Raw genomic sequence first — 24,055 nt, 5'->3', positions numbered from 1 at the left:
GGAAGGCAGGAAAAAGAAAACACATATGAAAGGGTAAACAGAAAACAAAGAGATGCTTGACAGACTTAAGCTTTAGTATATAAATAACTATATTGACAAAAATAGTCCAGATAACATGAATTTAATGATAGAGATTGCAGAGTGGATTTAAAAATATGAGAACTATATATATATACTGTCTATGAGAAATCATTTCAAACATGATATATATATTTTGAAAGTAAATGGATGGGAAAAGATATACCATGCAAACATTAAATCAGAAGAAAGCAGGAGTGGCTATATTAACATCAGATAAAGTACACTTTAAAGAAGAACTAGGTAAATCCACAATTATAATTGGAGACTTCAACATTCTCAACAATTGATAGAACAATTAGACAGAAAATCAGCGAGGATACAGAACTTAACATCACCATCAACCAACAGGATCTAACTGACATTTATAAAACATTTTACCTACTGACAGCAGAATGCACATTCTTTTCAAGTGTCCATGGGATATATCTCAAGATGAATCCTATCTACTAAGCTATAGAGCAAACCTCAACACCTTTAAAAGAATTGAAATCCTACAAATATGTTCTCTAACATCAGTGGAATCAAACTGGGAATCAATAACAAAACAATAATAGAAAAATCTCCAAGCACTCAAAAATGAACCACAAACTTCCTTAGGAAAATATCAAGGGAAATTAAAAAAATACATTGAACTGAAGGAAAATGAAAATACAACATACCGAAATTTGCAGGATGCAGCAAAGCAGTGCTGAGAGGAAAATTTATAGCACTAAATATATAAGAAAGGAAAAAAATTCTCAAATCAATACTTTCAACTCCTACCTAAAGAAACTACAGGAAGAGCAAATTAAACCCAAAGCAAGCAGAAGAAAGGAAACCCTAAAAAGAAGAGTAGAAAATTACTGAGATACAAACAGAAAAATAATAGAGAAAAAAGCAAATGAAACAAAAAGCTGATTTTTTGAAGAAGATCCATAAAATTGACAAATCTCTAGCAAAACTAAGAGAAAAGAGAAAAATCACTAATATCAGGAAAGAAACAAGGACAGTAACAACAGACCCTGCAAACATCGATAATAAGGGAAAAATATTAACAACTCTACACACATAACTTTGACAACTTAGGTGAAATGGACCAATCCTGGAAAAGTAGAAACTACAATTCATTCAATATGAAATACATGATTTTAATAGCCCTTTAACTATTAAGGAAATTGAGTTCATAATTTAAAACTTCGTAAAAAAGAAATCTACAGACCCAGATGTTTTCATTGGAGAATTCTACCTAATGTTTAAAGAAGAATTAACACCAGTTTTACACATTGTCCTCCAGATACAGAAGAAACATTAACACTTCTGTGAAACCAATGTTACCCTGATACCAAAACTAGGCAAAGACAGTACAAAAAAAGAAAAGAACAGACCAGTGTCCAGTATGAATACAGATGCAAAAATTCTTAACAAAATATTACAAATATACTTCAGCAACAGGTAAAAAGAGTTATACACCATGACCTAGTAAGATTTATTTCTGGGATACAAGGCTGGTTCAGTATTTGATAATCAGTCAATATAATACTCAATATTCATAGACTGCTGTGGACTAAATGTGTCCCCCCCCAAATTCATATGTTGAATATATGATACTGTTCGGAGCAGGGCCTTTGGGAGGCAATTAGGTCATGAAGGTGGAGCTCTCATGAATAGGATTAGTGCTCTTATAAAAGCCTCTTCTGCCATGTGAGGATAAAATGAGAGGTCTGCCACCAGGAAGAAACTGGATTCAACCAAAAAGTCTCAGTGGGTGAATGGTTAAGCATACAATGGAATACAACGAAGCAGTATAAAGGACTCAATGAAAAAATACAATGATGCAGATAGATCTCAAGGGCATGGTGCTGAGTAAGAAATAAAAAGCCGGCCTGAAAAGGTTACATTCTGTATGGTTCCATTTATGTAACATCCTCAAAATAACAAAATCACAGAGATGGAAGAGACATCAGTGGTTGTCAGCAGGCAGGTCTGGCAAAGGGGAGGCAGATGGGCTAAACTGTAAAAGGGTTAGCTTGAGGGAAACCAGGATGGAGACAGAATAGTTCTGTATCCTGATGGTGCTTGTGGTTACACAAATCTACACATGCCACAAAATGATGGAACTATACACACACACTATACTAATATCAAACTGTTGGTTTTGATCTTGAACTACAATTACGTGAGATGTTCCCATTGGGAGAAACCAAGTGAAGGAAACATAGGTCCTCTCAGCACCATCTCTGCAACATTCTGTGAATCTCTACTTATTTCAGAGCAAGACATTTAAAAATTAAAAGTGGAATACAATTCCTCTTCTATAATATTAAACAACTGGCAAAAACAAATCTGGTGTTGGAAGTCAGGATAGTGGTTACTCCAGGTAGGACAGTGACTAGAAGGGGCTGGGGGAATGAGGGGGATTCTGAGCATAGGAAATCTTCTGCTCTTTGGGCTGGATGCCTTTTATGCGTGTTTGTTCACTTTGTGGCCGTTCGTGAAACTGAACACAAAAATTTTTGCACCTTTCTGAACAGCTGTGTTATATGCCAGTAAAGTTACAGTAAATGACATGAAAAAAATCATTTGGTTTTATATGGGATTATCCATGTGCACCTATAGGGTCAACATATTCTGGAAGGCTGTGTAACAGCAGTTTCCTTGGCAGAGGGAGGGGTTGGGAGGTGGAGGCATAGAGAGAAGTCTCCTTTTTGCTTTATACTTTCCTTTGCTACTGGAATTAAAATGAAGATAAATATATACTGTAGAGCCTCTGGGCTGTCTCTCTCTGGGGAGCCAGCCCTGACCTTCCCCCCCTTCTGGTGCCCTCCTGGCCTCAGGGTAGCTTCTGCGACATCACCTCCTCATAAGGATGGGACTTGTAAGCCTCTAACCACTGAGTCTAGACAGCTGCTGGTTGTGTGGTGAATCATTTAATCAATCCCTGTGGCTTTTCTCCTAGTGCAAATGCTTTCCTGGAATGGCCAGGATACTGGGCCCCACCCTGGGCAGATGGGCAGGCCTGTGGGCTTTTTCTTTCTGGTCACACTGAATGTACAGTCCTCTACTGTTCTCCAAATAATTCCAGTCCCTTAGACTGGCCCTTCCCTTACCCCGCAGGCCCTTGCCTGACCTCACATCGCCAGCCCAATTACTCCACTTACAGAACCCAAACCTCTCTCAAGTCCCACATTTCCCTGGAGGTCTTGGGTGGAATAGAGAGAACATGGGCTTTGGACCTAAACAGATGCAGTTCAGTCCTGGATGGTTCTGCTGACTCTGAGCTTCCTACCCCTGGGCAAGCCTTCATCTCCTCATCCACAAGATGGAAATACAGTGTGAAAATAAATAAAGGAAACCTCATTTAAAATAGAGTCAGGAGCCCTGAAGGGGAGTGCTCACACTCTGCCCCTTGGGTAAGAAGCACGCCCCACATTCCCCATGACGCAGAAGCTTACTTTACATACTCGAGCAGGGGAGGAAGGAAGAATTTCTCCTTGCCCAGCGACAGCCCAGCCAATGACTCCTCAACAGGACAGCCTCTCCCAGCATCCTCCTTTCCCCTCTGCTTTGTTCTCTGGACTTGCCTATGGTTCACCTTAGTCGGCTCGTCCTAAATTATAGTTCCTCTGCTATTCCCGAATAAATTCATGTTGATGGTAAAACAACTGTCTTTTTATTTCTTTTAAGATCAACAACAGATGCATTCCTCATAGGACTGTTATCAAGATTAAGCGTGACTATGTAAATAAAATACTCAATGCAGCATCTGGCACATTGTGTAAGTTTGAAAAATATTAATTTCTGTCCCTGGGATTCCATTGACCCATCCTGTTCATCTCACTCTAAAGTGACTCCAAAAGCACTTGTGTTCTAAACCATTCAGAAAGCAAAATATGCTTGCTTGTGGCTGTTTTCTGAGGATTTCCAAGTCAAGCTTAATTATAAACTCGTGGAGCCTACAAATTACCCCTGCCATCCTCAGTGCATTCTTACACACAGTAGGTCCCTTGGTAAATGTCGATGGTGATGGCACAGGCTGCCTCCGTCCAACTTGGGTCCTGCATCTGCCTCCTTGAACAATGTTAATGCCCTCGCCTATAGGAAAGAGCCACATTCCAGAAGGACTTTATAATACAGTCAAAGCCTGTTCACACCAGTCCAGCCTCCTTTTTGCAGACCCAGGGATCCCATGAAAGTCAGGGCCATTTTTACAGACAGTCTATGACAGCCACTTGCTGGCTATGTGATCTTGGCGAGTTCTGAACCCTCTCTGAACCTCCTTCCTTGACCATGTATTGATATACTGCCCTCCTCAGAGAGCCTTTACATACCGGAGTGGCTGGAAGGCAGAGGACTCAGGCACTGGTCCAGTGTCCACCCTGTCCTTTTCCTCTGGACTATGAAGTTGAGAATCCCACTGCGTGCTGCTGGAGGATCTTTGTCCCTGGGCTCAGATTGGTGGAGTCCCCTGGTCTGAATACGGGCAGGGTAGTCCTCTAGAGAACCTGACTGCCTTTCCTTTTCCTGAGGTCCATGCAGCATGTCAGATGGTGATCGAGCTCTTGCTCTGCACCAGGTGGAGATACCCACGTGGTCTCCTTCCCCACGAAGCTTACAGTTGAGAGCAGCGCTGTCCCAAAGAAACAGATGTCCAGCCACACTTGTACGATCATATTTTCTAGTGGTCACATGAAAAAATAAAAACAGGTACAATTTGAATTACATATTTAACCTGAGTGTATTAAAGATCATCATTTAAATGTACTCAATATAAAAATCATTGATGAGATAGTTTACCTTTCCTGTACCAAGTCTTCGAAATCATGTGCGTTTTTACACTTTCAGCACCTCTCACTTTGCACAAGCCACATTTCAAGGCCTCAGTAGCCGCACGTAGCTGGTGCTGCCATCCTGGACGGCTCCACTGTGGACTTACCTGTGCGCTCAGCGCAGCATTTGGAGTCAGTTCTCTTGGCAGTTCCCAAGAGTGCTCATCTCACTGAAGTCCTGTTCATGCTCTGCTTTGACCAGGGCCAGCTTCTGAGCATCTCAGCAGCCTACGGGGATCTGGAGACCGTCCGGTATCTTCTCACCGAGAGGCGGGTGGAGCTGTCGACGGAGCCCACGGATGACAACCCTGCTGTGGTGGCAGCGCATTTTGGACACACTGACGTCGTGCAGGAATTGCTCGAGTCTTTGCCAGGTAAGTCCCAGGGTGTGAGCTCCTCGCCACCACTCAGGGGACCCCCTTCTTAGGAATCAGTCATTTGGGGACTTCACCTAAAAACACATGTTTCTCCACACTTTGGCCCATCAGGGGATCCAGAAATCTGGGGCATCTAACTAACAGTCCAAAGTGAAAACTGCCTGTGGTGTTAGTGCCTCATCCCTCATCTCACTCCCTTTAATTCACGGGGTAAATTCTCTCATACCACATTTAATAAAGAATATGGATCTATGCTCATTTTTAACTTAATAAATATTATTCTTTAAAGCTTTTAAATAAAACTTTATTCTTAGGGTTTACAGAAATGTGGATATGACAGTACAGAGAATTGGGATATACCACTGCCTACGGTTCCCCCTGTTATTTACATGTGTATCAGTGTGGTACATTTCTTACAATTGAGGAACCAATATTGATACATTATCACTAACTGAAGTCCATAGTTTACATTAGGGATCACTCTTGGTGTTACGCATTCTATGGGTTCGTATAAATGGATAATGGTACATATCCACCACCACTGTATCACACAGGACAGTTTCACCTCCTTAAAAATCCTGTGTTCCACCTATTCATCCCTTCCTCCTCACGAACCCCCCCAACTACTGATCCTTTTACTGTCTCCGTAGTTTTGCCTCTTCTAGAAGGTCGTATCATTGGAGTCATCCAGGAGGTGGCCTTTTCAGATTGGCTTCTTTCACAGAGGCGGTCTATGAGAGTTAGGATCTTGCTTGGAACAGAGCCAGCCAGCTGCATGGATGTGCAACACAGCAGTCACACAGGGCCCGCACTTGTTTTAACACACTGCAGTTGCCATCTCAAAACTTTAATAACTTTTAAACGAGGGGCCTCAGCTCTTCATTTTGCATCAGGTGCCAGCAATTATGTAGCAGCCCTGTTAGGGGTGTTCAACTGTGTAATTTGAGGCAGATTCGTGTTTAGAGTTTGTTCTGAGCTGGTTCCCCCCTTCATGTGTCTGGAGGGTGGTTATGGACAGAAATCAGGGCAGTGTTTAAGGGCCCATGGATGCAGGTTGGGTCCAGCAAGACACAGGGGGGCAGGGGAGGACCCTGGGCCACTGAAGAGCCAAACACAGAACCCTTCTCATCACGGATCCTCAAGATTAGCTCTGTTCTGGCCCCAAAGAGTCCACCCCAGTGGGTTCGCTCACCTGATCATACAGCTAACATTTTTTGGGCATTTGTCATTTACTGGACATTCTGCAGAACTTGAGACACACAGACTTTTTATAAAGGTGGCTCCAGCACTTTCATAGTTCCTGGTCAAGCAGCGGAAGTTGATGCACAAAGGAGTATCTGTGCAGCATAGCCATGCTGAAGTTACAGTGTTTACACAATAGTCTGGGAGCACACATCAGGGAATGGTCTTAGATGGGTGCAGGACAGGGTCTTCAGGAGGAGCTAACATCTGAGCTGGGTTTTGCAAGGAGAGGAGGAGTTTACTTGGCAGAGAAAAGAAGGAAGTGGGCTTAGGTTGTCTGCTTTTGCAGAGGAGGGAGATTGGCTGGACTTGAGCATAGTTTTCAGCTGCTCCCAAGGCATCCTATCTTCAACTCAATTCAGGGCAGAGTTGCTGAGGACTGAAGGAGTCCAGAGCATTGTGCTGGGCCCTGCAGGAAGTGCAGAAATGGGCAAAATAGTGCATGCCCTGTGGGAATTCCCAAACTGGAGAGGAAGGCAGCCATTGATGGAGTAATGTAAGACCAGAAGACACAAGAGGCAGCTAGAGAATGAGGGAGCTTCAAGAAGAGGAGGGATGAGAGGCTCACCATGGGTGAGTTCACTGTGTAATTACAGAGACATCACTTGGTCTCTGTGGCTGAGCAGGGATGGAGCCAGGACAAGGAGGAAGAATGGAGACCGAAACGGTCTTGAGTGTCATTGGATTTGCGCATCAGAGAACACATGTCGGGAGTTCTGGTTAAGCAGATAAAGCAGAGTTTAAGTCTTGAGTTTGCCGTTTACCAACTGTGGGACCTTCAGCAAGTTCCCCAACCTCTCTGAGCTTTGCTTTCCTCATAGTGAAATCATGGCTTTGAAATCTAGCGCCTGCCTCCTGAGAACAGTGCACACTCATCCTCAGCAGAAGTTGGCCACATGGTGACCGGGTTTCTCTTACCTAGATATCCTTGCAGTAAATGAATTAGGGATCACTTGTTAATCTCTGTTCATGCATCACCTCCTTTGAATTGTTCATTCTAGTTACCAGTTGCGGGAGAAGAAGGGACATTTATTTAGCATCTGCGGCAGCCCAGGCACTGTGCTACATACCCTATGTGCTGTGTTTTAATTCCTGCTGTCCCAGCCTCACAGCCCTCTCCTCGTCAATTTCCCATCATGGGAGGGGACGGGTCACTCTCTTCGTGCTTGGGAGCACTTTGGTTTCCTAAGGACTTTCCGCCTCTGAAAATGAGACAATGACATGATGCAACTGGGAAGTGTCACTGCGGAGGATGGAAGATTTTGAACATTTCAGTCACTCTGTCCCTGTTCATACAAGGCATTCAGTGCTCTTTCATCCTGAAATTAAGCAGGTGGTTCATTCAGAGAGTAATTCCCAAAGTTTTAGGTTGGAGAGTTAAATCTATTTCTTTCATCAAAACCTTTTTTTATGTATGCAAGCAATATATGTCCACTAATTTGGAAATGCACAGCAGTATTAATACCTTAAGAACATCATAACATATACTGAGTCAGAATGTACTGAGCCAGGAACTTGACATATGTTAAGTTTTGCAATCCTCACATTAAAGTTGGGAGGATGTTGTTATGTCTGTTTTACCAATGAGTAAACTGAGTAAGAGAGAGGTTTTAAAAAAATCTCTCCAAGATGACATAGCTTAAATATTTTCACCCTAAGCTGCCTGTCTCCCGAGTCCATATGCATGTGTGAAATGCTACTCTAGGGATGAGGTCGAGGCTGGGGTTGGGGTAAGGGGAATATTCCCACTCCCAGTTCCCAGGGACAGTACTGCTCCGCTGGGCTAGTTCCTTCTGGTCTTATTTCCACACATGCATTTTTATTCAGTTACAGTTACACTGTATGTGCTGTTTTGAATATTGTTCTAACTGGACATTATTTGATGAACAGGTAGGTTTATAATGCTGTGGGAAAATGTCATAAGCAATTCATAGGAACTATTTCAGAAAACACTATCAACTCGACAGAAGTGACGTTGAGCTGAAACTAGAACAGCTCAATTTTATTAATGGTCAAGGGGGAGATCAGAGTGGGCACAACCAGAACCCTGCAGTGGCACTTTTCCCCTGTCCTGTCATCTCCCACCAGGTCCCTGCAGCCCCCAGCGGCTGCTCAACTGGATGCTGGCTTTGGCTTGCCAGCGAGGGCACCTGGGGGTGGTGAAGCTCCTCGTCCTCACACACGGGGCCGACCCAGAGAGCTACGCGGTCAGGAAGAATGAGTTCCCTGTCATCGTGCGCTTGCCCCTCTACGCGGCCATCAAGTCAGGTGGGTCCCCCAGTCAGTCCTGCCCTGGGGCACCACTGTGGTTTCAAGATGTAGGCCAGTGTCTTCACCCTCACCCCTTGCTCTTATACTGCCTGTGTGGAGACTCTTGCAACCCCTGTTCTTTGCTGGTTTTTCAAATACCTGCGCCTTCCCTCATTCCCCACCCACCCCCACCCCTGCAAGGGGGTTCCAGTGACAGGGACCAACTTCGGCCAATGAGCCCTTCATAAGAGGCACTCCAAAGGGCAAAATCCCACAAAAATTCTTTCACTAACGGGAACTTGATGGTGAAAGGGAAGTTCCTCGATCACAAGCCCTCTTTCATTTCCATTTCATGTGTCAGCATCTGCCATTTTGGACAGCTGTGACGCGCTCTACACCTGACTGTCCTTAGCTTTCCATTTTCTGTCCTTTAGGGAATGAAGATATTGCCATATTCCTGCTTCGGCACGGGGCCTTTCTCTGTTCCTACATCTTACTGGACAGCCCTGACCCCAGCAAACATCTCCTCAGGAAGTATTTCATTGAAGCTAGTGCCTTGCCCAGCAGTCCAGGAAAAATGGTGAGTGTCACTGCCTATGGCTGAATGGTAAAGGAGAGGTGGTATATATATACAACGGACTAGTACGCAGCCATGAGAAAGAAGGACATCCTGCCATTTGCGACAACATGGGTGGACCCTGAGGGCATTATGCTAAGCAAAGTAAGTCGGACAAAGGGGTTAGCCAACGCCATGGTGGTAATGGTTTGGCAATAGGTTAAGTGTGTCAGATCAACAAGTTGTATGCCTTCAACTTCCACAGTGTTATATGTCAATCATAATCTCCATAGAACTGGGGACACAGGATTTCATTTCAGTTAGTCTTCCATTATAATAATAAAAATAGTATGGCATTACCTTCAACCTGGCTTTTTAAAGCTAGCACTCTATTACGGACTTTGTAGATCAGTCAGTGTGGCTGCATCTTATTCTTTAAATATGTGCCTTAAATCTATAGACTGAATGTAGCTGAGTTGATTCAGCCATTCTCCTATTGGTGGACATTAGGATTATTTCTGATTTTTACCCCTGTAATACAGTCTGGTTTTTGCTTATGTAGGACAAAGTCCTAAAAGTGGACTGCTGCTTTGGACTCACTTTCCCAGAAAGCTTTGGTAATTCACACTTTGACCATCATCATATGGGAATTTCTGTCTCCATACCTTGGCCAACACGAGATATTCAGGAAAGGAGCCTTTTAATTTTCATCAGTCTGATGGGTGAAAATGATATCTCCTTGTTCTGATGTCCACATTTACATTATAATATTGAGCATCTTGTCATATCTTCATGAACTATTATCATTTTCCCATATGTGAGTTGCCCGTTTTGTCTGTCTTTTCTTTTTCTAAAGGGTTATTCATCTTTCCCTTCTCACTTTGGAAGGCCTTTTTGTGTATTAGAGATTTTAAGCCTTTGTCAATCATACACATTGCCAATATTTTCCCCAATCCATTATTTTTCTTTTGCCTATTATCTTTTGTGACATCAAACGTAGGAGAATATGTAGTCAAATGTGTCTCTCCTTTTCTTTATGACATCTGGATTATATAAGAAGCTCATTTCCACCTCAATTTTATATAAATATGCCCCTAGAGTATCTTGTAATATTTGTATTCTTTTATTTTTTACATTTTAAGCTTTAATTATCCTGGTATTTATATGTATATGTGGCATGGGGGAGGAATCTAACTGTCATCTCCTCTAGGTGGATAGTCAACCATTCCAGCACAATTTTTAAAATAGAAAATACTTTTTTTCTCTCTGAATTGAAATGTCAGCATTTTCATTTTCCCTAATGTATACATTTTGGGATTCTCTGTACTGGTCCACTGGCCTATTATCTGTTTTTAGGTAAATGCCATATTGTTTTAATAATAGGCAAGTTTCCTACTCATTATTTGTTTTTTTGTTTTTTTTCAAAAGTATCTTGCCTCTTGTTAGACATTTATTCTTCCATTTTGTGCATTTGCCGTGGTGACACTATTTTTGCAGCTTTCCTATTCTTTAATGAGTTTTTATAGTTTTCATCATAAAATAGACCTCTCGTTGACTTGTGGCTTCTTTATTGGTTTTGCCACTATTGGATGGAATATATATAATTCTTTTCCGTTTCTATTTCCAACTTGATGTTACTGGTATGCAGGAAAGGCCTGTTATTTACATTTTATGCAGTCCCTTTACCAACTTCCCTTATTAATTGTCAGTTTTTTGAAGAGTCTTAGGTGTATGATCAAGTCACCTGCAAATTCAAATTTGTGTCTTCTTCTCTAATATCTGTGTAACTTTCTTTCTTATTGTGTCACTAGAAATTTCAAAAGATGAATCATCATGATAGCAGATGTATCTCTCTTGTTCATTATTTTAAAGGTCTTCACTTCAGCAATTTACAGGCATTTACTGTAGATTTTTGGTAAGTAGACTGGTTATATTTAGGTATTTTCCATGCATTCCTTTTTGCTTTGAGTTTTATTATGAAAATTGGGTGAAATTTTGCAAATCCTTTTTTGGCAGCTATTGATATTTTCATGTAGCTTTTCTGCTTTAATTTGTTTATGTAATAAGTGATGGTGGTAAAAGTTGATCCAACCTTGAATTCCTATAATAAATGCTAATTAACTTATTGCTGGATTCAGTCTATTGATACTTTATTTTGTATCTACATTTATAGGTGAATTAATCTATAATTTTCAATTTTTGTTGTTTCTATGAAATTTTGGTATAAGACTGTGCTAGCTTTACAAAATGACTTGAAGAATTTCCATCTTAGCACTAGAGAAGTTTCAAAGGAATTATTTATTACAAAAGGTTAATTAGGTAAAGCAGGTCTTTACATTCCAATTTCTTTTGAAGTCATTGATCTATTCAGGTTGTCTCCTTATATGTTGGTCAAAAAGTTATATTGTGGTAGAAAGTCATCCATTTCCTTTAAATTTTTTAATTTGCCATCATGTGTTGCATTTACATTTTTCTTATAATTTTTTTCTCCTAGATCTGTATATTTCCCTTTTTATTTATTACATAGAACAGTTTTACTTTTTCTCTTTTGAACCTAATTAGAACAGCCGGGCATTTATATATTCTAGCAATCCCACCGTGGGACTTGCTAGATTTTATTTTATTTTATTTTTTATTATTTATTCCACTATTTCATTAATTTTAGATTTCATCTATAATAAAACCTTCTTCACATTTTCTTCTTTGAGTATTTTGGGTCTTTGAGTATTTCGTGACGGCTTGGTCAAGGCAAGGCTCTGTCATGAGACTGTGTGGTTCTCATCTGGGCTCCAGGCTTCACTGCTCTAGGACCTTCATCTGCTTACTTCACGTCTCTGTGTCTTGGTTTCCCCATCTGCAGAACAGGAAGGGAGAAAACCTGTCTCAGAGGATCACTTGACAATTAAATGTGGCAGTATTTGTAACTTTCTAATAACAATGCCTGGCACATTAGTACCTAACAGACCTTAGCTATTATTACTGGAGTTCTTTTCCAGATTCCTGAGTTAAATATTTATTTCAGTCTTCCCCCACCCCCTAATTTTAGTTTGTCAATTGCATTATCCAAGTCCTTCATATTCTATTTGTGCTGGCTTCCTTCATTAGAATCTGAAATACACATATAAGTACATACGTAAGTTGTATATATATATGTACATATATGTGTTTCCTACTTCTACTGATTTTTATCTTGTTCTCCATATAATTCTAAAAGTTTTTGCTTCATACACTTGGTTTATGGCTTTGTGACTCATTTTGACTTATTTCATTATATCAGATACCTGCTTTAACCCTGCTAATGCTTCTATCCCTAAAATCGGAATTGTCTGCTCTTCATATGGCCAACTGCCATCTTTTTCTTTGCATCAACTTTATGTAAGTTTCCCCAGACCTTTATTCTCAGTTTTTTCTTTGTCTTAGGTATATTTATTGTAAACAGTATTCAGTTTTTAATCATCTGAGAGTAATGATTGAAATATCCACTTAATTCACATTTGTATGGGACCTGTCACATTGGTTTATTCCTTCCATCTTTTTCTATTGTATTTATTATTATTTCTTTTTTACCCTTCCCCTATTTTTGCTGGTTTCCCAGTTTTTATAGATTACTGACATTCTACTTTCCATATCTTGTTACTTCTCTGTGCTTGTCAGTCTTCTCAGTTATAAAACACAGATAATTCTCATGTCACCATGGAGGGCATCTGTGCACTTAGGTCTGGCACATAGTGCTCTATAAATATTGGTTAAATATTAGCCTCACATTGCAAAAGGAAATAGTGATCATCTAACCCCTACATTTATGTAGTGCTTGGTGTTCTTCCTAGTGCTTTCTTGTCATATTTGATCCTCACAACATCTCAGTAGGAACTGCAAGTAATATCTGTTTTATACATGAAAATATTGAGGCTTAGAGACATCTGTTACTTGTCCAAGGACAGCAAACACTAAATAGTGATGCTCAGAGCAGACCCTGTGTCTCCTAAACTCAGGTCTTTTCTCATTTCATAATGTTCCTCCCAGGTCTTTCTCATCCATCAGTGGTTCTCGGACTTTTCTGTACATTGGAATCCCTGGGAGCTTGGGCTGCATCCTACACTAGTTGAATCTGAAACTCTGGGGTGGGACCCTCATCGATAGGTTTTTTAAATTCCCCAGGTGATTCCGGTGTGCATCTAAGGTTGAGAGCCAGTGACTGATTTTCTTGGCTTAAGGTTCAAAGCAGAAATGGTTAACATGTATGTCTGCAATGTTTTCTGTGGGGTAACTCCTACTAAGTGTACCAAGATAAGCATGGTACATGGACATGGCTTTGTATTTTTGGTTGAGAAAACAAACAAAAAAAGACAATGTTAGTTTTCTTCTCCTTGGCCCTTTTGGGTGAATCAGAAGAGAAAATGAAATTAACAGGAAGGTGTGAGTCATAAGGATTCCTTGGGCTTCCCCAAAACAGGTGGTATTTTTCTTATTTAAGTGAATTTCAAAGGCCTTGCAGTGGGCATGTCTGGCTGCCTATGAACCCTGAACTGTGATAGTGCAGTTCCTCTGTGCTGCTCATAGAAGAGAAGGGAGCAGCCCAGAGGGGTCCAGCAGTGAGGAGCAATGACTCAGGAACCAGAGGTATGTGAGCCTAGCTTCCCAGGGGTGGAATGGGATTGAACTGGCGTTTGGATTTCAGCATATTAGGCAAGAGCAGGCATAAAAGGGTGCTTTGCAGCCGTATGCAGAACCAGAAAGCTCCCTTGCCTGCAGGCATTCATAGCAGTGACCTTGCCGAAGCAGTTATCTTTTGTGTGTGTGTGTGTGTGTGTATATGCTCTGCCTCCCCATCAGCTAGTTGGTATGTGTTAATGTAATTGCTGCCTCTGTGGAAGCCACAAGCAGTGGGGGTTCAGAGCCCGCCTGCCTGCCTCTATGTCAGGCTTTGCCTGGTTCCCAGGCTGCCAGGACCTGTCTGGGCTGGCAAACAGGGAATTGCAGAAAAGTCCACACTGATTTTCTGCTGGCAGGCGTGGACTGCTGAGGCTTTGTTGGTGCCTGGCAGGGAAGGTCTGAGAGCCCACACCACGTGGTCTGGACACACTTGTAAGAGTAAAAGCAAAGCCAAGTTGGACCTGGCTCCGGCTCATTGGCGCCCTTCTTGAGGGCTGCCAAACTCAAGCCTGAACATTGTGCCTGTGTTCGCAGCAAACATCCTGTCAGTGTTTGCTTTGTTGCCATGAGAAATAACAACACTTTGATGCTAGCACACCCAAAAAGGAGCAGGAAAACTCAGAAATGCCAGGAAAGACCTAAACACATCCTGAAATAACTGCAGTGTTCATGCCCATTCAGCAGTTAGAGGTCCAGGCCAGAGGCCTCGGCTGGGGCTGTTTTAAGCTAAAATTAATTTTGAAACCATGCAATGGGGAAATTATTAATTTCCTTTCAAAAGTCTCTGATCATTTCAAAGCTGATAGCTGACCTCGTGAGGACCATTTATTGTTGTCACTTTTCAGATCTGCTCTGGCTATATATCTTAAAAATCCCTGGTGACCCCCACCCCATTCATAGGCCTGTCTGTGCCTGAACCCAAACATCCAGGCTGCCGGTTTTCAGAACTGAAGCAGCCCTTCGCCGTCTGTGGGATCTGGTGGGTCTGAGGGTTTGTATTTGCAGGATGCTCAGAAAGGGTAGGATACGGCAATTATGACCGCTTGGCTTTGGCTGCAGCCCTCATGAGCAGCTGGCCGAGTGGGCTAGGTGAGGGGCTGAAGGCTCCCAGGAGCCCTGTGTGCACCATGGGCAAGCAGCCTTGCCTGGGGGACTCTAAACCCCTGGGGAGCACCCTTGTCCTGGGTTAGGCCTCCGTTTGGTGCAAGGGGTTTTATTCAAGAGCTTTATGCTTTCCAGAGCATTTCCACATTCACACCCTGCCACTGTCTTGGTTCCTCACGCCCTCCTCCCACTGGCAGTGCTCCCATGTGGCACATGTGGAGCTGGTGTTCCCAGAAGTCAGTCTCTGGCCAGCAGGGCCCTGGCAGGTAAGAGGCCAAGCGAGGAGCGCTCTGCCCGTGGCCTGGCCTTTCTACTACTCACTCACTTGAGTGAGAGAAAGAGAAAGTCGTTTACCTGCCCATGGAAAGTCACAAAACCAAAATCAGGACTGTTCTGAGCCTCTTTCCATCAATTCTGCTTTTCTTGTGCCCTGGTGAGGAATTTGGCCAATTATTCTACACGTGTCTGTCTTCTCCAGTTTCCAGTTCTGAGTCTTCCCCCACCCAAGCCCTGTTGTATGTTTTCCTTATGGAATAGAATGCCACTGTGATACCATCCACGTGCCCAGTGCTTCCTAGAGCTTGAAATCAGATATTAAAGGTTATGCAGTAGAATAAGTGAGCAACTACACTGTGCAACCAGCCATTCAGGTACGTATTCAGGCTGGACTGTCTTAATTGATCTTAAAACATAATACAAAGCAGCAATTATACAAACCATTTGTATCTAGTTTAAAGTGGAAAAAGTGATTAATGAAATAGAGATGCAGAAATGGTGGGACTCTTATTTGAACTTATGAGACAAACTAGAAAACACAATAAGAAAAAAATAAGAACACGAAATATCATCAAACATCATTGGAGCTTTTGGGTATTAACATAGACAACTACACTCAGTGATACAAAGAAATTCCAGATAGGCAAGAGTTAAGCATTTGGAAACTCATCAGAATATTTTTTTCATTCATTCCAGTTATAAATGGGAGGTAATTACATTACAAAATTTTAAAGATATGCAAATATGTATAAAGATATATAGTCCTAAGTAAAATGATTTATATAAGGCAAAATTACTTTTAGTCAAATATAATTTTAAAGAGAAATATTAAAAAGCAAAAGCAATAAAAGATACCTGAAAAAAGAACTGATCAAAATCTAACTCCAGAGCAGACCATTGATAAATTATGTATCAGTTGTTAATTGAATTTAATTCAGCCAAGGTTTATAGTTTACCCACTAGATACTCAGGGTTCAGCAGTGATCAAGTCAGAACCACGGCCCTTGATGTCGGATTGCTCAAAAATCCCATTGGGCAAGAAGTTAAAAGAAATGAATATTTAATTTACACATAGTCAACACAGATAATAAATCATGGCATGGAAACATATGCAACCTTATTGGCAATTACAGAAATTCAAATTAAAACAGCTTGAGATGACTGTCACATACCTATTAAACTAGCAAAAATAAATATAAATGCCGAGTAAGACACTTGGCAGTGTTGTATGCAAATGGGCACACCAATGCCTTGCTGATGGCACTATAAACTGGTCCCATATGTGTGGAAAGTAATTGGCATCATGTGACGAAAACAATAAAACTCTTTTTTTCCCAGTGACCTATTCTGAATGTGGTGTTTCCTTTCTGAAAAATACCTCCAGGACTTTCAAAATAATTAAAAAGAAAAAAATTTGATTCCCACAAACATGGTTGAAGCACTGCTGTTTATAAGAAGAAACAAAGGGAAAGAAACCAAAGTGTCCAGCAGCAGGGGAGCCATGCCATCCATGCTACACCTGCAGGTGGGCACCACACAGCCAGAAGGAGGAGCTCCTGTGCCCTCAGCACTCAGCTCCTTACTGCTGCAGGACACCCTTCCAACCTGAGCCCCACACAGGCTTAGTCAGGTCTCCCCGATACCTCTCGGAGCTTCCTGTCCATTTTATTTGTAATATTTAGCAAAGTTGGCGGTTGTCTTTTGGGATGACATTCTTGTTTAATGTCAGTTCCCCCAAGTTGACTGGAATCTTCTCACAAGCAGGGAATTTGACCAATCTTGCTTATTTTGTTTGCCCCTCAGTGTAGGGCCTGGAACAAGATGAATAATAGGTGGTTGCATGGATGGATGGATGGATGGATGGATGGATGGATGGATGGATGGATGGGTGGACGGATGGTTGGAATTTTTTATATGCAGTAGACCTCCTATTTGTATGAGATTCATAGCTAACAAAGAACTTTGCCAACATTCTGTTTTAATCTCCTCTGCAATCCTGTAAGGCAAACATGTTTGTCTTTATTTAAAACTTGAGGAAAATGAAGTTTCTCTCAAGAGTAAATTAAGGGGATTAGGTAACTGCAGACACTGAATTTCTTGTGCTTTTTTTCCCCCTTCTTCAAATAGCTACTGGCAGAATTCTTAAATCGGAGCTAGAGACAACTTTCTTGTAAACTTCCTTTTGAAATAAATGACTGAAATACTACAGGAGACGAAGCACAATTATTTTTTCTTTATAAACCTCCCTTGATCTAATTTAAAGAATTCTAGTGAAGAAAGAGTGAAAAATTTTATTAAACACCGCTTGGCATTGAGATGCTTAGAAGAGCGCCACTTTTATTTGGAAGTGTGCTGACAGTTTTCTCTAAGTTACCACCACCATGCTATTTTCTTGGTGTTGGTCCTACTTGGCTGCAAAGCTTAAATCTTTCAGTTCATCTGTTGATTTCTATGAGAGAAAACTTTGTGATGGTTCTTGCATCCGTGTATGTCCATGTAATGGACCTAGAATTTTAATAGTCCTTGTGAAGTAACTTCATAAAATGAAGTGAGTCCTCTATTAAGGAACCATTTAAATAACATAGGGACTATTTGTTCTTTGAAACATCTGATTGAAAAAATTATATGGAGTTGGAGCCTTTGGGAAGTAATCCTTTATTTTCCTTATTGGCTTGGCTCACGTACATTATAGTGTCTTTCTTTTCTTGTGTCACTTCGAGAGTTTTTATTTTTGTAAGTCAGTCTTGCATTTTCAACATTGTTATTCGGTTTGTAAGCTCTGGGTGGGGACCTCTCCCATCACTTAAGCATTGGTACTGCCTCAGTTGTTAGATTATCGTTTTCATTCTTAGATTATTCAGGCACAATCTCTTTTGTTTTTAACTTCGTCCTTTGATTATCAGCTTTATTAGTTTTTCGAAGACTGTTGGGTTTACTTATCAGCTTCCTTAGCTTTATTTTATTTTGGTGCTAATTGTTTTCACTTTCCTGCTAACTCTTAGCTTTTCATTCCAAGTGGGGTGGGGCTAGTTTATTGTTCTGCTTTGGTTTTTTTGTAACTGTGATCAGAGCGGTGCGTTTTCTTTTCCATTACTTGTGGTGTTTTTATTGTTCTAAAAATATGTCCTGTTGTGCACTGGTTTTTCTTTCCTACCCACACATTACTTAAAAGGGCATGTTTTAATATCCAAGTAATTGCACACTTTTATTTCTTCTTTCATCATTGGTTTCTAAACTTTGCCTTTGTCTAGCCATAAAATATGTAGGATGCTTGCCTTTTTCCCTTCCTTTTCTTTTCCCCCTTTTCCTATTTACTGTTCCTTCTTACTCAGCATTTAGCCAAGTCACGTGCAAGTCCATATCTGTTTGAAATGGAATTTGTTCTCCTGCTCTGTACCATTTGGTGACATCCCACTGTTATTGTAGTGTGTAGCTTTAGAATTCCTCTATTCAATTTTTGCATACTTGATCTATCACATTCTGCTAATATTTTTCTTGAATTTTCATTAGTTTTTCTTTCGCATATTTTACTGTGGGTGGGGACATAAAGATTTAGCCTGTTTGTATTTTGGGGTTGTGTGTTTAAATGTCTTTATCATTATCAAGGCGCCTTGTTATCTCTCCTAATGCCCTTGAAGTTTTGTCAGCTTTTCCATGGTCATGGGGACACAGTGGTATGGTGGGAAGAAACCAGACAGAGCATCGTCCACCTGCATTGCTATCCTGGTTCTGTAACTTTTGAGCAGGTCACCTCCCTGAAGTTCTTTATGTGCAAATTGTGCACAGCCTTACCGGGTTCCTGTGACCTTACTGGGTCAGTGGAAAAACTGGGAAGTGCTGTGCATACATTGCAAAGACTCACGGGAAGGTGCTTTCCCTGCGCTGGCTTCCAGAAGGTTCTCTTATGGAGTGTGATCTTGAGTGTGCCCTTGGAAGCAACACATTGTTCCATGTTGAGTGTTTAAGTGTCTTCCCAGGGTTCACTTGTAAGTTATTTTTGTACTTAACTTCTCTCACTGATCTGGTTGCTATGGCAGCCTTTCCTTGTTTTGCTTGTTTGCAGTCCTCCTGGCAGGGGGCCACCCCTAATTCTGATATTTACAATATTTTGAGCAGACATGGATTTTGTCAGAACTGACTTCATTTTTCTCTCTCACTCAGTCATCTGAATAACTGAGCCCTTTGATTCAGCCCCCCTCTGAGTTTGGGAGGAAGGCAGTCCTCCCCTTTCTCTTTCTCTCCCCCTCCCCGTGCACCCACTAGTATTTTCACAGCAGTCCTCACAGGCTTTTTTCTAATTTAGTGACTGATTTCACTCTCTGCTTTCTTACCTTTTTATTATAGTTCTGGTCTACTTATCTCAGCAGGCATCCCATTAGCGTTCAAGAATCTCTGTGTTTTTCTTCTCCCTTTTCAGCCTGCGGGCCTGTGGATGGGATGTTCGGGGTTCTCAGGTCTTGACTTCTGTCTCCACCTGACTCGTTACTGGCTGTATCAGTGCCGCCATAGCAAAGTGCCAAATTCAGCTGGCTTAAAATAATAGAGTATTGCCTGGAGTCTAGGAAGCTAGAAGTCCCACATCGAGATGCTGGTGGGGCCGCACTCCCTCCCGCAGTTCCAGGGGACAACCGGTCCTTGCCTCCGCCTGGCTTCTGGTGGTGGCCGGCAGTCCTTGGCTTGTAGACCCATCGCCTCAGTCACGCGCCATCTTCTCCCTGCGTCTCTGCCTTGTCTTCCCTCTGAGCATGTCTTCCTCTGTGTCTAAATGTCTGCTTTTCAAGAGGACACCACTCATATTGGATGAGGGCCCACCCTAAAGACCTCAGTTTAACTTGATCACCTCTATTAAAGGCCAAGCTTTCCTATTAGGCCTCCATTCGGAGGTGCCGGGGGTTAGGATTGCAACACATCTTTGGTAGCGGGTGCTGGGGGACACAATTCAGCCAATAACACCATCGCAGTGGCCGTGGCTCCACTGCCCTTGGCCTGGGCCCACCTGCCATGAACACCTCACCTGCACAGGCAGCAGACAGCTAGGCAAAGGGTCCTCATCCTCCCATTTTCAGTGTCCCATCTCCCCTTGAGAGCCTATCCTTGCCAGAGTGCAGGGACTTGAGCAGCAGGTGTTTGGGAGGAGGCTGGGGCAAGCCACCGTCTGCAGCGTGCTGCTCCTCTATCCAACTGAGGGCCCCCTTCAGTGGTTCCCCTCTCCCATTCCCAGAAAACACTTGGCCCCGGCTTGTCAGCATCCATCTATAGACCCCCTCCCACAGCCCTTGGCCTCACTTAGGCGACCTGGCATGTGTCTGCAGATTCTGCCACTGGCTCTGCTGCTCTGAGTACCTACTTTTTTAGGATTTCTCTTCGTTTGCTCTTCCTATCTTTTAGTGATTCAATTCTGTTTAGATTGGGCCAATTGTTCTTTACAGCCTCTCCGGCTCTCTGGTGTCCTGGCTGCTCCTTGTCATATCAGAAGGTGGCTCCTTTCTTCCTGGATGGTTCAGTAAAGAGAAGGCACCCTCTGCCTTCATCCCAGGAGTCTTTGCTTAACCACAGAAAGGAAGGCTTGGGTTTTTTGTAGGCCAAGCATTCATGAATATATTTTAGAACATTCTGTGTGTCTCCCCCTGCCCTGTTTTAACATGTGTGCCTTGACTGAATAGACTAATTCTATTGCCTGCCCTTCTGTGTCATACCCTGTGCCATCATGGAGCTCTAGTCTGTGTCCTCAAGGGATTTGCAATCTCTGGGAGGAAGGTTTTTACATGATTAACCACAGGTCAAGCACTGACCAACCAAGAGGAGCAATGAGCTGGAAACTTGGAGAGAAGTAGGATGTCTGCTTTGTGGGCTCAATAGAGACCTGGTGAGGAGGTGGGATCGGAACTCCGCCTTGGTGAGGCTGTTCTCCCACAGAACCACGGAGGCATACCACCTGTATTTGAGCAGAGGACCCTCCCCTGTGTCTGTCTGGGGCCTGGTTACCAGTCCACAGCTCTCATGATTAAATGCCAGCCTGAAGCATCGTAGACCCACACACTCCATTTAACTATTCTTTTTCTTCAGCCGGTAAGGATTGCACTGATATAAAAGCATGAGACATGTCACTGTGGCCCAGCGGCTCATTCACCCTGATATTTTATGTCCGGTGGCTTTAAGAAACATTGTGCAAAGGCAGGTAATTGCCCTTCTGGACCGCAGCCTCCAGCAGGGACAAGAAAACCTTCTTACAGAGAAGCGCCCCCAACTTCATTCTTTATGAGTCACATGCCCTTAAATGCCTCTCTCTAGTCCTTTTCAAAGTGTTCCCGGTCACTACCCACTGTGTCAGAAAACAAGTTTCCTACGTCATCACACCACGCCTTCTGGGAGAGCAGCCCATACTTTTATTTGGCCCCAAAATGTAAAGGACTTGTAGTTGAGGCCAACATGAGTGCATCCTCCACCTGCTCGCTCCAGGGTGGGTGTGCCGCAAGCACGGCACTGTTGAATTGGTGGGGTCTCCAGTCCAGCTGTCTCTGATTTTGCAGTTCAGCATGCATGGGTTTGATTATACAATTGCTGGCTGGTCTCCCTCAGAAATTTATTTATTGTGATCCTGCCTGGACTCTACACAAATAAGTAACAAGGGCTTCAGGGCTTGCCCGGCCAGGTTTCAATGTCAGTTATTACCATCTCCTTAAATGTGCTTCCTTCTCCTTCCTCTCTGCTGCTTTGTAATGCTTGGGTCCCTGGAATGTTTGTGCACCAAAAGGAAAATAAGGGTCCCTGGAATGTTTGTGCACCAAAAGGAAAATAACTTTTGTCCATGGAAATTTTTAAACTAACCCAGTACCAGGTAGAAATTTTACCCACGTTTTCAACCTCCATCCAGCCCAGAAATCTTTCCACAAGCATGTCCATGTTGTCAGTATGCCCTAATTTTTTCAGACTTCTGCTTTTTACTACTTCTCCTAGGGCTGGAGTTTAACTGATTTCAACCTTGCAGAAACACTAGTAGGTGTAAGACCTAAAAAGAACTCAGTTTTAGGAACTGGCAGCATCTGCTTCCGCCTCTTCCTCGTGTCTGGGGATGTCAGTGGCATGCACAGCCACCCACTGCTTTTTGATTATTTTCTTCCCGTAGAACAATGCCCCCAAAAGAGGCACACAAGGTTTTCCTACAGGTATATTCTTGGCTTTGAGGTCAACACCACGTGCTCGTAGTCTATGGAGATCAAGAAGCCTGTGAGTTAGGGTGACCAGATGCACATTCAATGCACACACATACACACATAGATACACAGCCCTTCCCCGGGAACCATAAATGCCCTGAGCACTGTTTTGGGCTGTGGTGCCCGCATCTTTAATCTGCCCCAATGCCCAGCAGAATGGCTTACACAAAGTCATTACTCAACAAAACGTTGCTGAATACATGAACATAAGCTAAGCAAGGTGCCATCCCTGTTACAAAAGTGGGGGCAGTAACAGACTCAGTTGGCAGTGGAGAATGTGGTCCTTGCTCCAGGGCTTTCAGGATTGGTAGGATTTAGATGGAAGGAGAAGGTCCATGAATTCCACGAGGGAGGAAATGGAACAGGGTGCAGAGGCAGGAGGGGGCTTCTTTCCCTCTTCATCACAGGGCAGGACAGTATGGGAAGGCAGAGGCCAGCCCGGCCTGCTGAATCCTGGGTCCTTGAATGATGTTGTGACACCCATCATCAAAAGGAGGCCACTCTCGGGAGCCAACTTTTGCAAAAGCCCTCTTAGCTCCTGGCCCACCCACCTTGTGCTTCCCACAGTAATCTCCCAACATGGTAACAACCACATTCCAGGGGAGTATGTGCAGCCCCAGGGCACTCAGCAGCCCTGGGGCACATTGGCCAGTCAGTTACTGACAGTGAGGCCACACCCCCTGGATCCCCACAGCCTTCCTCTGGTTTTCAGCCTTGGGTCCACTTTCTGAGTCCTGTGGTTCATTTATGAACAGGCAGTTTCTGTGCTTTAATTGGCCATCTCCGCTTGGCACTGAATCCTCTGCTCTGGACGTATACGCACCTGCCAGTTTCTTCTACCTAGAGCAGATTATCAGCCCCATGACGCATTGCCAACAGGAGTGCAGAGGGTGAGCAGAGGTTGCAGAGGAGACAATGAGACATGAGGCTGGAAAGCGGTTGGGGCAGACTGTGGAGGTGGGGGCTGCCTGTCCCGGCTGGGGCAGGAGTTCTGGTGTACTGCTGCAGACAGGCTGCAGGTTGGGGGAGGCTGAAGGGTTTCAAGCAGACCTGAACATTGTAGGATGATCGATCTGGTTAGAGGAGCAAATGCATGGATTGCAGGTCTCAGTAGCTTGGTTCTCTTTAGTGCACATTTATTTAGCATCTGCTGCATGCTGGGCACACTGCTGAGCTTCAGAGACAGTCAGACAAGGCCCTGTACAGGAGGCACACGCAGTGCACATTCTAGATCGTCACACTGCCAGCTCGGGCAGAGGAGGTAACCCTTGTACTGAGTTAGTGCAACATGAAATCAGTGGGCAGGTTCATATAAGGGAAGCCACCCTGAGAAAGTCCCTACCTCCACCACAACTTGCCCAAGGTCCCACATGAGTTAGTTTGGCAGACAGAGGGATCCAGTCCCCTGAGGTTCTGGGCTGCAGCTCTGAGCTCAAAGGACGTGGAGGAGATGCAGGAGGGAGATGGTTATTTGGGGATAGCAACGTCTAAGTTGGT

The 24,055-nt window shown here is 43.1% G+C and overlaps 1 protein-coding gene across 6 annotated transcripts in view; it reads left to right on the top strand.

Moving 5' to 3' along the window:
• The window catches only part of LRRK1 (leucine rich repeat kinase 1), a 115,828-nt gene that overhangs the window by 41,932 nt on the left and 49,841 nt on the right, over window positions 1-24,055 (top strand). For 4 of the 6 annotated variants that reach the window (XM_057494763.1, XM_057494762.1, XM_057494764.1 and 1 more), the window contains 3 exons: window positions 5,089-5,260; window positions 8,594-8,773; window positions 9,190-9,335. In XM_057494763.1, coding sequence (XP_057350746.1) covers window positions 5,089-5,260; window positions 8,594-8,773; window positions 9,190-9,335 — 498 coding nt within the window. Of the gene's footprint in view, window positions 1-5,088; window positions 5,261-8,593; window positions 8,774-9,189; window positions 9,336-13,807; window positions 13,932-24,055 lie in introns of those variants that run through there. The other 2 variants (XM_057494766.1, XM_057494767.1) reach the window with 2 other exon arrangements.

This window comes from Manis pentadactyla, chromosome 18 (genome assembly GCF_030020395.1).
Source record: "Manis pentadactyla isolate mManPen7 chromosome 18, mManPen7.hap1, whole genome shotgun sequence".
NCBI lineage: Eukaryota > Metazoa > Chordata > Mammalia > Pholidota > Manidae > Manis > Manis pentadactyla.
Note: the sequence above shows the minus strand (reverse complement) of the source record. Positions and strands in the feature narration are given on the sequence as shown.